The sequence below is a fragment of the Leptonychotes weddellii genome, chromosome 10 (assembly GCF_054177405.1).
Source record: "Leptonychotes weddellii isolate Sample4059 chromosome 10, ASM5417740v2, whole genome shotgun sequence".
In the NCBI taxonomy this organism is placed as follows: Eukaryota; Metazoa; Chordata; class Mammalia; order Carnivora; family Phocidae; genus Leptonychotes; species Leptonychotes weddellii.
In genome coordinates this window covers 33,928,258-33,944,934 of record NC_138378.1, presented here as the reverse complement: position 1 = coordinate 33,944,934, position 16,677 = coordinate 33,928,258, and the positions used below count along the sequence as shown (strand labels likewise).

The window sequence follows — 16,677 nt, the reverse complement described above, 5'->3', positions numbered from 1 at the left end:
GAAGATGTGGTCCATATATACAATGGAATATTACTCAGCCATCAGAAAGGATGAATACCCAACTTTTACATCAACATGGATGGGACTGGAGGAGATTATGCTAAGTGAAATAAGTCAAGCAGAGAAAGTCAGTTATCATATGGTTTCACTTATCTGTGGAACATAAGGAATAGCATGGAGGACATTAGGAGAAGGAAGGGAAAAATGAAGGGGGGTGGAATCGGAGGGAGAGATGAACCATGAGAGACTATGGACTCTGAGAAACAAACAGGGTTTTAGGGGTGGGGGTGGGGGGATGGGTTAGCCCGGTGATGGGTATTAAGGAGGGCACGTATTGCATGGAGCCCTGGGTGTTAAACGAAAACAATGGATCGTGGAGGATCACCACATCAAAAACTAATGATGTATTGTATGGTGACTAACATAACATAATAAAATTTTAAAAAATAAAATAAAAAAATAAACATCTACAGTAAAGAGAAAAAAAAAAGAATTGTTAAGTTTCCCTGTTTTTGAGTTTCCTATAAATGTATTCCTAGCTTAAAAAAAAAAAAAGAAGTCTTAAAAGCTACTAATACCTGGGCTTTACCCACAAATATTCTAATTTAATTGATTGGTGATTCACCCTTGGTCAGGTTCATAAAAGCTTCCCAGGTGATTCTCATATGCAGAAAGTCAGAAGCCAGTATTTTAGAACAATGCTTCTTGACCTTTCCTGTGCATACAAATGGTCACTCCCTCACTTCTTTGACTTAACTATCTACTAAGAAATCAATAGTTTTGAGTCCAGCAGAAATTGCTGGCTAGTGAAATCCCCAATCTCCCCAACCAGACTTCATTCCAAATAGCCCCTGGCCGCTTCTAAAAAGCAAATGCACCCTCACAAGGGCTGAATATTTTCCACGATTGCTTCTAGAAGAAAACTATGTGCCATAGGTTGGAACAACAACTCTAAAATCATAGTTCTAGAAATATTTTTTGAAATAAGACCATCAGTAAAATCAGATCACAGCCTCAACACAGTGAATACTCAGATAGGTCAATATTTATCTGGATATATGTATCCAAACATCCAAATAAATACATATATATACATATATATATATACATGTTACACACACATACATAACTTCTGCTGTGTCATTAAAATGTTAGTTAAATCATTTTTTAGTTCTTTTACAATATAGACTTTGCTTCCCTTTGCAAGAAGGAGTCTACAAATAGGAGGCAAGCAGAATTCATTATTTTTTTTATTCTACCAATTATTTATTTATTTATTTATTTATTTATATTTTGTTCAATTAGCCAACATATAGTGCATCATTAGTTTTTGATGTAGTGTTCAACGATTAATTAGTTGCATATAACACCCAGTGCTCATCATAACACGTGCCCTCCTCAATACCCATCACCCAGTTACCCCTTCCCCCCATGCCCCTCCATTCTGGAATCCTCAGTTTGTCTCCTGGAGTCCAGAGTCTCTCATGGCTTGTCTCCCTCTCTGATTTCTTCCCATTCAGGTTTCCCTCCCTTCCCCTATGGTCCTCTGCGCTATTCCTTATATTCCACATATGAGTGAAACCATATTGATAAGGTAGAGCTTTGCTATGTACACCAACTATTACTAAGCCAATGTGTGATATAGGTAGATTATGACAAGTACTAATGAAGAGCCCCTTCTCAAACCTGTATCTTTTTTTTTCCTTTCCTTTTTGTTAGGAAATAACGAGCAAAAGCCTCCTTCCTGTCTTTTTCATGCACTTAATTACACATAGGTTCATTTGCACCCATTCTGTCTTTTCCTTAACATAAATGGGATTGTATCATACACACTGTTGTGTAACTGACTTTTTTTTCACCTAACTATGTCTGAAGATTTTTACATGCCAGTACAAGTTTATCTCATTCCTTTTAATACTTTGCATGATGGTATTTCATAATGTGGGTATATGATTATTTATATTATCATTTTTTATTATTTTATTACTTCAAATAATTCTTCAATGAGCAGCACATGTATTTATTCCAAGATAATTCCCAGAAGTGGCTTTCTGGGTTCAAGGAATGTGTATTTCAACACATTTTTATGAGAGATTGGCAAATTGCCTTTCAAAAAAGCTTGCCCAGGGCGCCTGGGTGGCTCAGTTGGTTAAGCGACTGCCTTTGGCTCAGGTCATGATCCTGGAGTCCCTGAATCGAGTCCCGCATCGGGCTCCCTGCTCAGCAGGGAGTCTGCTTCTCCCTCTGACCCTCCCCCCTCTCATGTGCTTTCTCTCATTCTCTCTCTCAAATAAATAAATAAATAAATAAATAAAATCTTTAAAAAAAAAAAAAAAAAAGCTTGCCCAACTAGACTCCAGTCAGCAGTACCTAGGAGTGCTTGCTTCCTCACTAGTACTTGATATATTGATATGATCAACATATTTTTTACTTTTGCCAGGCTGATAGATGAACATTTTTTGTTCTTGTCTTAATTTGCATTTTCCTGATTAACAGTGAAACTGAGCTTCTTTTCATATGATTATTAGTACTTTATACTTACTCTTCTTGAATTGTCTATTCATATCTCTTGCTCTTGATTTTATTAAATTTTTTTTCTCACTGATTTAGAGGAGCTTTTTCTATATATCCATCTATGACTAATTTGTCTATTAAATAATTTTTGGTATTTTTCTAATTCTGTTTCTTGGCTTTTAATTTTTTCTATGTTCTATTTATCCATATTTACATTTTTAATTTTTAAGTCATATGTATCAGACATTTTCTTTTGTTTTCCTTATTGTTAGTTTTTGCTCTTTGGGGAGGGACAGTTCATCATGTTTAGGAAGGCATTTTTTTCATCTTAAAGTTAAAACAAATTTTCCTACAATTTCATTCAGTACTTTTATGATCTGTGATGTATTTATGCATTAATTCATAAATTCACTTAGAACTTATTTCTATGTGCTGTGTGAGGTTGGAGGACTTTAAAAAAATTATTTAAATTCTAGTTAGTTAACATATAGTGTAATATTAGTTACAGGAGTAGAATTTAGTGATTCATGACTTACATATAATACTCAGTGCTCAACATAAGTGCCATCCTTAATACTCATCACCCCTTTAGCTCCTCCCCTGCCCACCTCCCCTCCAGCAACCCTCAGTTTATTCTCTAGTTGAGTCTCTTGTGGTTTGCCTTCCTTTCTTTTTTTCCCTTCCCCTATGTCCATCTATTTTGTTTCTTAAATTCCACATATGAGTGAATTGGATGGTATACCTCTTACTCTGACTGACTTATTTTGCTTAGCATAATACATGCTCCATTGCAAATGGCAAGATTTCATTCTTTTTGATGACTGAGTAATATCCCTGTGTGTGTGTGTGTGTACCACATCTTCTTTATCCATTCATCAATCAATGGACATTTGGGCTCTTTCCATAATTTGGCTATTGTTGATAATGCTGCTATAAACATTGGGGTGCATGTGCTCCTTCAAATCAGTATTTTTGTATCTTTTGGGTAAATACCTAGTAGTGCAATTGCTCGGTCATAGGATAGTTCTATTTTTAACTTTCTCAGGAACCTCCATACTGTTTGCAAGAGTGGCTGCCCCAGTTTGCATTCCCACCAACAGTGTAGGAGGATTCCCCTTTCTCCACATCCTCACCAATATCTGCTGTTTCTTGACTCATTAATTTTAACCATTCTGACAGGTGTGACATGGTATCTCATTGTGATTTTGATTTGTAGTTCCCTGAAGATGAGTAATGTTGAGCATCTTTTCATGTGAGGAGGACTTTCTTTTTTAAAAGAGAGCTTTAAATTGTCTCAATATCATTAATTGAATTTTTACCCACTGATTTGAATTACTGATCTATTTTTTAGATAAATTTGGAAGTTTTTAGGTAATTCTTAAAGATTTTTTCTCTGTGTACACTTTAGCATTAGCTTGTCAGGCATTGAATTTTTTTAAAGAAACTGTTGCCATTTTAATTGTTAATATATATTATTAAATCTATAGGTATAGGCTAACTTTGGAAAATTTGACATTTAATAATATTTAGTCTTCCCATTTAGAAACATGATATGTCTCTCTATTTATTTAGGTATTTCTCATGTCCTTTAATAAAATTTTATAATTTATTCTAAGGTCTTATATTTCCTTTTACGATCATTATTTGGGTATGAATTTTTGATGGTGGTACTATTTGAATATTATCTTTTTTCTCTATCCCATATTCTAATTAGTTATTGATGGCATATCTGAAAGCTATTGATATTTTCATATTTTAATTCCAAAGGCTACCACCTTAATGAATATCTCTCCTTAGTTGCCACAGATAGTTGTATTGGAATTTCTTGTAATTTTCCATGCGTGCCATGAAAAACTGAACATTGTCTTTTTAAGTCTATTAGAACAAACCTGCTAACTATGTAATTTGGATCCTCTAGACTTACTTATTTTTGTCTTCTCACACTTAAAATTTCTGAGAAATGTGTGTTAATGTCTTCCACTGTGATTATGGATTTGTTAGTTTTTCTTTTTCTTATGTGTTTCAGTGTAACTGTCAGATACATGGGTTATGGCTCTTACAGTTCTTGGTGGATTTGTTCCATTTATCTTACTTTACCTTGCACTCTGTCATGTCTGATATGAATATTTATACATCTGCTTTTTCTTCACCAGTCATCTCTTTATTTCAGTCTTCATCACTTTCAGAAAATATAGCCCTCTTATAAGCATCATATAGATTTATTTTAAATCAAATATGAAAGCTTCTGTGTTTTAATAAAATAATATAAGCTATGAACAATTACTTTCTTGAACCATAGGAGATTGCTGTTTTTGTAGGTCAAAAACAAACATTGGCAACTCCTTATGGTTAAACCTAATACTATAATTACTCATGTGTTTAAACTTATTCCTGCCTTTATATTTAATATTTACATTTTCTGTTTTTTTTTTAAGTACTTTTCCTTTCAATACCTTTGATACATTTGATTGAATTTTCTTTGTTCTGCATGTTTTTTCTCCTTGTCACTCTTAGGGAGTTGTATATAGCATTTCTCCCTGCTATTTTTTTAATGGTTCTCTTTTAATATTTAACACATATATAAAGAATTTAGATACAGTTAGTGAAGAGAGTCTTCCCCAGACCAGGAGAAGAATTTAATAATATTTCATTCATCCACATACCCATTTTCCAGGATATCTTTTGTTTATTAATTTTTAGATTCTGTTTCTTTATACCTCATATATAAAACTACTTGGGTTAAACTATAGCCCATCAGTTTGTTCACTCATTACTTTTCCTGGCATCTCCTCTTCCTCCTTAATTATTTCATTGTTTGTTTTGTGAGGTACATGCTCAATTATTACAGGAAAGGTCTGTGGAAGTTAAACTCATGACTCCTTACATATACTGGAACGTTTTTATGTGGCTTTCTCATTTGATTGCTGGCTTGGTTGAGTAGAGGATTCTAAGTTCAAAATCATTTTCCTTCATAATCTTTTTTACCATTGTCACCTACAAAAGTCTGAAGCAATCCATTTCTTATTCCCTTGTATGTAAACTGCCTTTCTTCCTTCTCTGAAAACACTTGAGGTTTTCCTCTTTATCACCGGAGAGGTGAAATTTAACCAGTACCCAGTAGATCATTTACACCTTAGTATTCAAATCTTTCTTCTTTTCTGGAATTTCCCCTTACCCCTCCTCCTCCATCTTTTTAAACTTTTTTTTCCCTCCTCTTGCACTTCTCCTTCTTATCCTCCTTTTTTTCAATCTTGCAACTCCCATTAGAGAGATATTGGATCATCTGAATCTGTCTTACATATCTCTTGACTTCCTTCATATTTTTTTCTCTATCCTTTCTCATCATGTCCTGGAAAACTTAGTCAATTGCTATCCTAGCTTATTAATTTGCTTTTCAGCTGTCCAATATACTTTTGAACTGTTGATCTTTTTAAAAGATGCATTGTTCTGTTGTTTGTCTCAAAAGACAAATATATTTTAAATTCTTTTTCTCTTTGCTCTATTAAGTCTTTTCACTAGATGTTAGTTCTTCTGCTTGTTGAATTTGGTACCTCTTATGCTAATTTTCCTTAAATAGCACTGACACTTTGTTTTATGTTAATTTCTTTTTTTATTTAAGAATCCTTATTTTCCTACATATTCACCTATCTTGAGTGATTGAAGAAGGGAAATGGAAGGAGTTGCTAAGACCAGTAGCTTGTGTTCTTGCAATGTGGACTCCCCATTTCTCTACATTGGGACATTGCTCTTCCATTCCGTTCCTGGTGCCTAGCAAGGTGATTTGTCCTGTGGACAACACAACTGCTTCTTACTTATTAACACAATAAAAAGAGGACAAAGAGATCTAGCTCCTCACTTAATCACCCTGACTATCAACTTCTTATGGCTATTGGCTCTTAGCTTTAAACTCCCCTACAGTTAGCTTATGTCCACACCAATCCTCTCAGCAAATGTTTTAGAATTATGGTATCCTATGGTTTTACTTCTCCATTGATCAGATCTTATTTGTGTTCTATCTTTTGTGATGCTTCAATATTTCTGATTCAGTAATGATACTCTCGATTGTCTTTATAGGCATTTATAAATTTATTTTGTTTCTTAAACATCTTTTGTCAATTCAGAGGACTTTTAGATGAATGGTAGAATACTTACAAGCACTGGGTCTACCATTTTTATTCAAATCTCCCTCTATTTTCTTAATAGACTTAAACTTAGCCATCTTGACTTTGTGCTTCTCATACTACAAAGAACTGTTTATGATACATTGTCTTTTCCAACAATAAAGAAAACATGAACATATTTTATTATTATTCAGAGCTCAACCCTGATAGGAGAAATGGCTATTCCCAAAAGGAAATAGTGACATAAAATGAAATATTAGGTGAGAACATAAGTGTAGGTGAAAACAAGTGTTAATATGAGCAAAAATTAGTAACTGGTGTTAGATAATGATTTTTTCTCTCTCTACAAATTCATGATTCTATTTCCTACTGAATAAGCAGGTATTTAAATCAAATAAAAAGGAGCATCCTTCCAAATTTGGTAGTATTTTTTCACAATGAGCCATAGATATGTTCTCTTCACTTCCTTATAAACACCTAGCCCTGTAGCATGGTTATTGAAAAGAGCACTGGTTTTAGAACTGTAATTCCCAATTTGTCCACTCAAATTTTCTGACTTTCCACTGATTTGTCTATAAACATTGGATAGAAATATGTATAACACTTGAAAAATTATAAAGTATCCTACAAGCTTAAAGGTGGAAAAAGAAAGATTGTCATATTGCAGTAGAAACAAAGACATTTTTGTGGCTGCATTTTTAGATTTTGCTCAACCCTCCTACACCCCACCCTCCAAAATGATTTTGTCCTTATGGCCCAAGTTTCACTCTCACATCTAGCCATTTGTGTCAGGAAGAAAAATAAAGATAGTGAGTAGGCCAAGTGACAAGTTGTATCTACAGATAGATAAAGGTATGTCCTATTGCAGTGCTCCTGTTTTTGCAATATCTAGTCCAGTTTCATTTTCTGGTATAACGAAAATGCTGTGGGAGGCTTACCTGAGATTAGAGGACATTGACCTTCGGAAGGTGTTGATTGCTCCTGAAGAAACCTCACTGTTACTCAAAGGAATGGGGTGGGGTGAAAATACACCCATGCAGAGGCAGGAAGCGTCACAGGTGCAGAGGAAGAGCAGGACAATGCCGCAAAAGAAGGCAATTCTTACCCAAACCAGACCTTGAATTCTAAGTAGTTCCCTCTCAGGGACACATAGACTGCTGAACTTGTGTTTCAGATCTGGGTTAGAACTCACACCACTCACAAAGAAATGGCTCTGCATGGTTAAAAAAAAGAACTGGCCTATCCCTTTGACAGAGAAGTTTCAGGTACTTAATTACTAAAAAATTATATTGAAATGAAGATCATTCCCTACTACAAAGTCTTCTCTGATCCCACAGAATAGGTTAGAATCCCTGTATCTTGCCTTCAAAGCATTTGTCTCAATAAAAAGCTGGCTGCCCATTTCCTCATAGATAGAAAATCTGGATCTCTGAGCCAGGAGCCAGAAAGTTTGGGCAAGATGGAGTATTTTCTCACCTTCCCTCAAGAGGCCATGATAGCATATCTTTATGAGGCTCAATGATGAAATGCCCTAGGTTGTTTCCTCAAGTAACTGCCAAGTTCCTAAAGATGAGTGGACATTCCTCCATGATCTGGCAAACTGTTGGCCTTAGCTTTCCATATTGTGGGTCATGGTTTTTGTTTTAACTGGAGTTTTGGAGGAAAGCTTGCACAAGTGGGGAAGGTGCCAGCCTGAAGTCACTCTGAAATGACTGCTGGGAAAGTGAATGAAGCCAGAGGCTGGCCAGAGTTCAAGTCACTCACCTTGCTGGGTCTGATTTTCCTCACACGTCAAATGGGTGCTTGAACTCTACAACGTCTATGTCCCCCTGCCCTGGTATCCTGTGCATCTTGTGGTTCTATATTGAAATTAATTTGGGGGGGCACCTGCATGGCTCAGTCAGTTATCCATCTGCCTTCAGCTCAGGTTTTGATCCCAAGGTCCTGGGATCAAGCCCAGAATCAGGCTCCCTGCTCTGTTTCTCCCTCTCCTTCTACCATTCCCCCTGCTTGTGCTCTCTCATTCTCAGGGTCTAGCAAATAAATAAATAAATATATTTTTTTTTAAATTATTTTTTTTAATATTGTAGACATAGTATTTTGGTTTTCCTACCTAAAGCCAAGTGTTTTTCCTAAACCAACTGTTAACTTTATTTTGAGTAAGATTTCTCAAAAAAATCTAAAACTAAAATTCCATTCAGAGTCTAAAAATAGTACTTACAGACCTACTTCTCTATTTTCTCTTGATAGTATGAATTTATATGTCATTTCAATTAAGGAATAAGAAATTAGAAATAGAAGGACACAAATAACATTTGGGGATATGGAGTAATCCATAAGTCAGTAAACAATTTGAAAAAAAAAAAAAGAAGAAGAAATCATTTGGAAAAGATTTTCCTAAAATTATACAATCTCCTTTTCTCTCAAAAATATGTCCATTTCCCTCTTAGAACATAAACAGATATAATTATCATAACTTTGTAGCTTTAAATCTTACTAAAACTTCTATCAGGATACTTAGCTATTAGAGGACAAATACATTTGGTATGAAATTTTCAACTTACAGATGTAACCAGTAAAGTTGCCCTTTTCATCCTCCAAATTTGCATGCAATAGATAGTCCCCAGTTATGCACTGGGGTTGTGGTTATAAACATTCTTTTTTAAAGATAATCACAACTCCCTCCCCAGAAATGATGCCATTGCCACTGAAAACCTAATGATGTGGCAAAACAGACTGTGGCTTGGCTGCAACCACCAGCCACCAAAGCCTGCAGATTCTATATATTTTCCTCTGGAATGGATCAGCTCAAGAGATGAGTAAGCCAAACCAGTAGCACAAGAAGGTCTTCCACAAAGCCTTAGCCCTGGTCCTCCTTGTTCCCTCAGGAAATTAGCTTTATTCCATAATAGGAAGGAGACCGAAGAACTCAAAAGGATGGGAGAATAAGAAAGCTCCCTCCTGGTCATTCAGTGGTTCCCTATTGAGTCCAGAATAATGTGTGAGTTCTTCATCCAGACCCTTAAAGGTCCCACTTTCTGTGCCCAACTGGATATTGCCACCTTAACACACCACAGGGAATAGTAGTGGGGTGGGAGCCATTATAGATTAGAGCAGAGTGACAAGATCTGCCTTATGTTTTATTTTTACTCATTCTCCTCAAAAACACCCTACACTTCCAGCACAGACCCATTCAGCCTGAGTGCCCTCTCCAAGCATTCCTGCCCAAAGCAATCTCATTCCACCTTCAGTGCCCAGCTTCAAGACCCCTCCTAGGTAGACCTCCTTGATTCCTCCAGCAAGATGTGACTCTCCCTCTCATTCTAATCTTGCAAATGCCCAAAGTACTTGGCTTAGACCAAGGTTTTGTATTTTCTGCCTTGTACTATTAAGAGTTAGATGACCAAAAGTTAGATTATGTTTTGCTTTGAGCCTCAGCTGGATTGCAAACCCCTTAAGCATGGCTTACATTTTATACAGCAAAACAGCACTGTTACTTCAACTGTGGGAGAAGCCATGTGCCTCCACAAGTTCATCAACTCAGTTTCTAGGCCCTCGGCTATATGACAGCCAGCCAACTGCCAAGAGTTTTGCCAATAGGTCCAAGATCAAGTTCATCCACATTTCTGAAAACATGAGTGGGGATATTCATGTTCAAAAAAGTTAAGACCAATTATCATCCAACCACTTTTCTCCAGCTAAACTCCTTTGACATACACATCTATTGTTACTTTTCAGATGGAATCCTGCGGGGATTCATTGGGTCCACCACTCATTTGGGAACTTATCTTGTGTTGCCTTTATCTTTGCTACCTTTCTGTGCCATATTTTTTACTTCCTTCCTCTAAAATGTAAGTTCTTTAGGGATGGAGGCCTCACAGAGTTCTTTGTGGACCCACATGTCCCCTTACCTATAGACCCTTGCACCAAAACTATTTGCAGGTGGACTATTTGCATGGCTCTTCCAGCCTTCAATTGCAAATAAAATACAAAAAGCAGGAGACCAAAGATAAACTACTGCCTCTGTTGTAACAGGATTTTGTGCCGCTTTATCAAAACTTTGAGAATTTTTACACGCGGAACCTGTACATGAGAATCAGAGACAACTGGAACCGGCCCATCTGCAGTGCCCCAGGGTCTCGGTTTGATGTGATGGAGAGAGTATCCGATGACTACAACTGGACATTTAGGTGAGGCAGCCTACTGGAGGGGCTTGGTTGAAAGAAATCCTTCCCAGGAAATCCTAGCATGGGCACCAAATTACAGAAATGATGAACACCAAACCATGGAATTTGCTGGTCTTCCATCACTGAGGCCTTTGCAAGCCCTCATAATTCCAGTGAAGGAAGTCATGGTAATTCAGCTGCTAAGGGTGGCTATGTTAGATTAAAATAAAGCCTGTGTCAGAAAGTGCAGGATACACAGAGCCAGCCAGGAAGAGCCTTTTCAGCCTTATTGACAAATTATACCCCCCTACTTCTTGCTGAAGGAGACAGTGATGATCATGGCTCTTCCTCACCTAGAAAGTTCTTGGTGGAATTTTAACAAGAACACAGGTATCACAGAAGTGAGCACCCAAGGAAAACCAGGGCTAAATAATACTCCATGCCTTGTGATACCTTTTTCCAATGCTCTGCCCAGCTTCATTTTGGGGTTACTGTCTTCCAAGGGCAGACCATTTTGTGTTGACAGCAATTCACATCAGAAAGGAAAAAGAAAATATATGATTGGGGACAGACCCAAGATCTCCTTGTAAGAGTCTTTTATGGGGCACTAGGATGATGTTAAATGAGAAAGCCCTTTGTGGTCTTCTCTCTGCAGGTTCACTGGAAGAATCATCAAAGATGTAATCAACATGGGCTCATATAATTTCCTTGGCCTGGCTGCTAGTTACGATGAATCTATAAGGACAGTAAAGGATGTTTTAGAGGAGTATGGCTTAGGTGTGGCCAGCACCAGACATGAAATGGGTATGTATGTTCACCATTTTGAAATTTTGTCCAGCTGGGCCTCAGATTCTTTGTGGCAATTTCTCAAACCTAGACCATATCTAGACTGTGTACCTCAAAAAGCTGTTATAAATTGCAAAATGAGAAAGGTATCTGAAGGTCTTTTTGGAAATTTCAAATATTATGCTCTTGCCAGGCAGTTTATTAATTACAGGTTTTAATTCTCCAGAAAAAATAAAAAGAGATCTTTCTTTAGACCATATTACCTAAAATAGCAACTATTGTGCCTCTTCTATCTGGCCCTTTTCTGGATCCTTCCCACACTTCTTTTTTTTAAAACAGCTTTAGTGAAGTATAACTGATATTGTTAAAAACTGTACTTACTTAATGTATACAATTTGATGGGCTTAGACATATAAATACACTCTGAAACTATCACCGCAATCAAGGTAATAAACATGTCCATCACCTTGGAAAGTTTCTTTGTGTCCCTGCTTTTTGTGGTAAGAACACTTAACATGAGATCTACCCTTTCAATAATTTTTAAAGTGCACAATGCAGTATTAATTATAGACACAATGTTGTACAGCAGATCTCTAGAACTTACTCATCTTGCATGACTGAAATTGTATATCCATTGAACAACTTTTTGTTTAGATTTTGCTCTTTCTAATGATGTCCATCACTGATCTTACTTTTGTATTTGGATATTGCCCATCACTGCTACTAAAACATAAGCTTCACGAAGGGAGGGATTGAATTGGCCTTGTTGTCTGTCATGTTGAATGAATGAGTGAATGATGAATGAATGGGCAAGGTGAAACAGACTGCCTATTTGTTTCTCTTTTAGCTGAAACATTTTTCTCTTATTCAAAGGAGTGAAATCTGTGAGAAGGAAACTTCTGGTCCTCTCCACCTTAGGGAGAAAGAGTGACACAAGCTTCCTCCTATAGAGTGTCTTGCTATTCCTGACACAGTGTTTTCTTATATGTCATCTCATTTATTCCTCACAAAAGTCCTCTGCTCAAGGAGGCAGCACAGGTGATGTTATTTCATCTTCTAGAGGAAAAAATAGGATCATAGTGACTAAGTGATGTCCCCCCAGTGGCTTGTTAATCATACTAACTCCCAGTCTAGCTAGCTTCTCCTAAGACAGCAGTTTCCCACCCAGAATGATATATGCATGGTTTACCATGTCAGTTTCAGGCCAGTCTAAGAACCCAAGGTAAATCTACTAAAAAGGGATTGACCATTAATGAAAAATGAGCCACGTGCCCCTCTTAGATATCCAGTTGACAAAAGAGCATTAAAAACCCATGCAACAAAGAACAATTTAAGTTGAACAAAGTAACTTTTTTAATCCACATATTCAGTTAACATTTAGCGAAAGCTCCCGAGTTTATAAGTGGTTGACCAGATTTCTTAAGAAAGGCATCTTACTTATATTCATTTTGAGGCAGGAGGCCTGCAGATATGAGCAGAATGCAGAAGGAAGGTTCTAATTCACTTAGCAGAACTGGGTCATCCATGATACCCCATTTGGGATGGGGCAGAGACTGGAAGACTACCCCCAGTCATAAAAGATATGGAGTCAGTAAGCTTTGGGGATATTTCCTCTGGTGCTGGTGATACCCAACACCAGGATTGTTAAACCCTCCTCAGTCACAGCCAGCAGAAGCTAAACCTGATACAGACAACGGTTTCCTTCCTATGGAAGCCAGATATGGAATAGGAGTTCCTGATTCTGCAGACTCAATGAACCAGAGAAGCCAGGCAGAGACGAAAATCATAGTTTCAACTGCCTGCAGCCTAAGTTCTTTCTCCACTTCCTCAGCCTTCTGAATGACTAGACTTTTAATGTTTACCTGCTTCACTTAGTCTCTGGCTCAAGCTCCAGGAAGATTTTAACAGTTTTCAAGGAAACAGTAAGAGAGCAAAATAGAAGCCACCCACACTAATTTTAAGCAAACAGAAGAATTGATAACAAGGATGGATATGAGCAGTCAGAAAATAAAGAAGTAAACGGGGTGCATTTTAAAGTATTGTGCAACATAAGCAGTAACCTTATCATAGCATACAAGAATTAGTAGCATAATTTTGAATGCCACTTATTTCAAGACATACAAATAACTTTTAGAAAGCATAAACTATCTAGTCTTAAGAAAATGTTGAACAGTGCCAGTGGACTGTCAGTGAAAATTTGAGAATATAGAGACTTACCAATTTAACAACTAAAAATGCTCCTTGAGGAGCCCAAAGTAAAAGTTTAGGAACATTTAATCACTTGAGTACTTTCCCAGAGCTTTTAAAAATAGTTTCCAATGTTCTAGAGGGAAAAACACACAAAAATCATATTACAAAATAGGAAATTAAACAAAAAAGAAATCAAGAGGAAGTATTTAAAGCACAGTGGAAGGATAGAAGACCATACACAGTATCTTGGCCAAAAATATGTGAGAAGAACATATTTGCCCACTGAAAGAAAAGGACTGAGATTTTGCCAAAAACCCAAACTCAGCTACATGCTTTAATCACAAACAAATACAAGTAAATTTAAGTTATTCCTAAGGATGAAAAGTAGAAAGGTAAGTCCCAGCCAGACATCTGGTTCTCACCTCCCTGCTGCAACCACCACTAAAATGAACTCAGTGCCCAAGAGGGAAGTCAGTTCAATAAAAAGCACAATAAACAAAGAGCTCTAGAATAAAGTTGTGTGTCCAGTCTGCATCTGCAAAGGCTAGGACTGAGCCTGAAATACAGCTGACTTGTAAGGAATGAAACATTTCCAGACACATACATACAGAATTGCAAATGCTGTTTTTAACATGTGGAATGATGTGCTGCTGTTATTTTCATGTACAACTAAAAAATACTGGCATACAGAATTAAGGGAGGCTTTGACTGTCTCATGGTCAATTTAACTTTCCATAGGCTGATGGAAGGGATGGTGCATTTTTTTGATATCCTAAATATGCGGCAGAGTGAAATGGAAATTTGGAGTCATAATCAACCATTTAAAATGCCTGACACATTTTTAATTCTTATCCTCTATATTCATGGGTGCATTTTTATTAGAATTCTCCTTGATCTGGGCTGTCTCCTTCAAATTGTGTGCCATATGTCATGTCTTTGGTAATTACAGCCTAGTTTTTCCTAATAACTTTCTTAATGTGCTGTGAAAGATTAGAAATCTTTGAGTATTGTTGTGTGTGATATTACGTTGTGAACTAGTGAACTCTAGACTGAACAGCTTATCAAAAGTTGAAGAGACTGCTGCTCAATATCCTCTTTTTAAGGTGGCTTGCTTCCAGATTTTTAGCTGCAAAATCACTTGAATAACTGTTCACAGATTCTAAAATTACATGGATTTTTAGATTTTCAGCACCAGGATTGAGAATTGTTCATGATGTCTGAGTATTAACAGAAAACAATAATCAGTAATATCTCCATTATGCAAGGTATTTCCACATAATTTTGATCTTTGAATTTCTTTGAATTTTTGAATTTTTGAATTCCTTTGAATTTCTTTATCTGAAAAAAAACTATTTAATTTTTCTGTATGTGGAAGGTGTTTGTCTGAATATGTTGGTTGGACAATGAAAAATGTAATGCAGCAGCCCCTGAGGCAAAGTAAATGCATAATTGCTTGTTCTTCTTCATATTAAGCCAAAAAATAAAGAATAAGCTGAAACTTTAAAAAATAAACAACATAAATGTGTGGTACAAATGCAAACAAAAAGGAAAGCAGAAGATTAGCTTAAAGTTATTAGTTGTTATTAAACATAGGAAGAGACTCACCTTATAAAAATTATGTGGAGAGCCCATAATGAAGACAGATTCAAGTTCTATATCCTCTATGCATCAAGTAACACAGTGCAAACATCGATGGCTGTTATTTTTCTGTACACCTGGAAATTAGGAGAATGAATTATGAGAGGCTTTGAAAATCATGTGGGTCAATTTAACATTCTACAGGCTGATTATAAACAAAAGCAAGACAAATAAAATAGTGATAGGAGACCACAAAGTACCTTCCAGTCCTTGAAAAGTAAAGAAGGAAAGAAGGAAGGGAGGGAGGAAGGAAGGGAGGGAGGGAGGGAGGAAGGAAGGAAGGAAGGAAAGAAGGAATGAAGGAGGGAAGAAAGGAGAAGGAAGGAGGGGAGTAAGGAAGGAGGGTAGAAAGGAAGGAGGGAGGGAGGGAAGGAAGGGGAGGAGGAAGGAAGGAAGGAGGAAGTGAAGGAGGAAAGGAAGATATAAAACATAAAGGACACTAACAATGCAATTACTGACTTCCATTTAATATTTATATATTGAATTAAGAGCCTTAAAACATATTACCAGTATACTTCATCTTTTTAAATACCTAGTGAATTTTCACAAAAATTTACTATATTTTATGCCACAAAGAAAATCTCATTAGATTCCGAAAAGTGGAATTTACATAAGTCACATTCTTGGATCACAGTGAACTAAAGCTAAAAGTAAATAATAAAATTAGAAAGAGTTCCTTTTTAAAAAAATCTCTGGAAGGTTTTAAAGCCCTTTCCTAAGAGACTCTTGAATCAAGAGGGAAATGAAATTACATTTACATCATATTTAGAAACTAACAACTGTGAGAACACCATAGGGTCCAGCTAGTTGTGTAATCAGAGGAAAATATATAGTCTTACTTTACTAAAGAAGAAAGATTGAAGCTAGCAAACTAAGCTACCCATGCAGTAAGGAGTAAAAGGTAAGCAAAAGTATTGAATTATTAAAAATAAAAACAGACACTGGGGAGGGTATGTGCTCTGGTAAGCGCTGTGAATTATGCAAGACTGTTGAATCTCAGATCTGTACCTCTGAAACAAATAATGCAATATATGTTAAGAAAAAAAAAAAGAAGAAGAAGGTAGCGGGAGGGGAAGAATGAAGCGGGGGAAATAGGAGGGGTAGACAAACCATGAGAGACGATGGACTCTGAAAAACAAACTGAGGGTTCTAGAGGGGAGGGGGGTGGGAGGATGGGTTAGCCTGGTGGTGGGTATTGAGGAGGGCACATTCTGCATGGAGCACTGGGTGTTATGCACAAACAATGAATCATGGAACACTTC

At 36.6% G+C, this 16,677-nt stretch overlaps 1 protein-coding gene across 1 annotated transcript in view; it reads left to right on the top strand.

The window, feature by feature from the left end:
• The first annotated feature begins 10,651 nt into the window (after positions 1-10,651).
• Positions 10,652-16,677, top strand: part of LOC145723692 (serine palmitoyltransferase 3-like) — a 19,448-nt gene continuing 13,422 nt past the window's right edge. The window contains exons 1-2 of the mRNA XM_081832202.1: positions 10,652-10,825; positions 11,457-11,605. Of these exons, the coding sequence (XP_081688328.1) occupies positions 10,725-10,825; positions 11,457-11,605 (250 nt within the window). The 5' untranslated portion in view covers positions 10,652-10,724. The remainder of the gene's footprint in view (positions 10,826-11,456; positions 11,606-16,677) is intronic.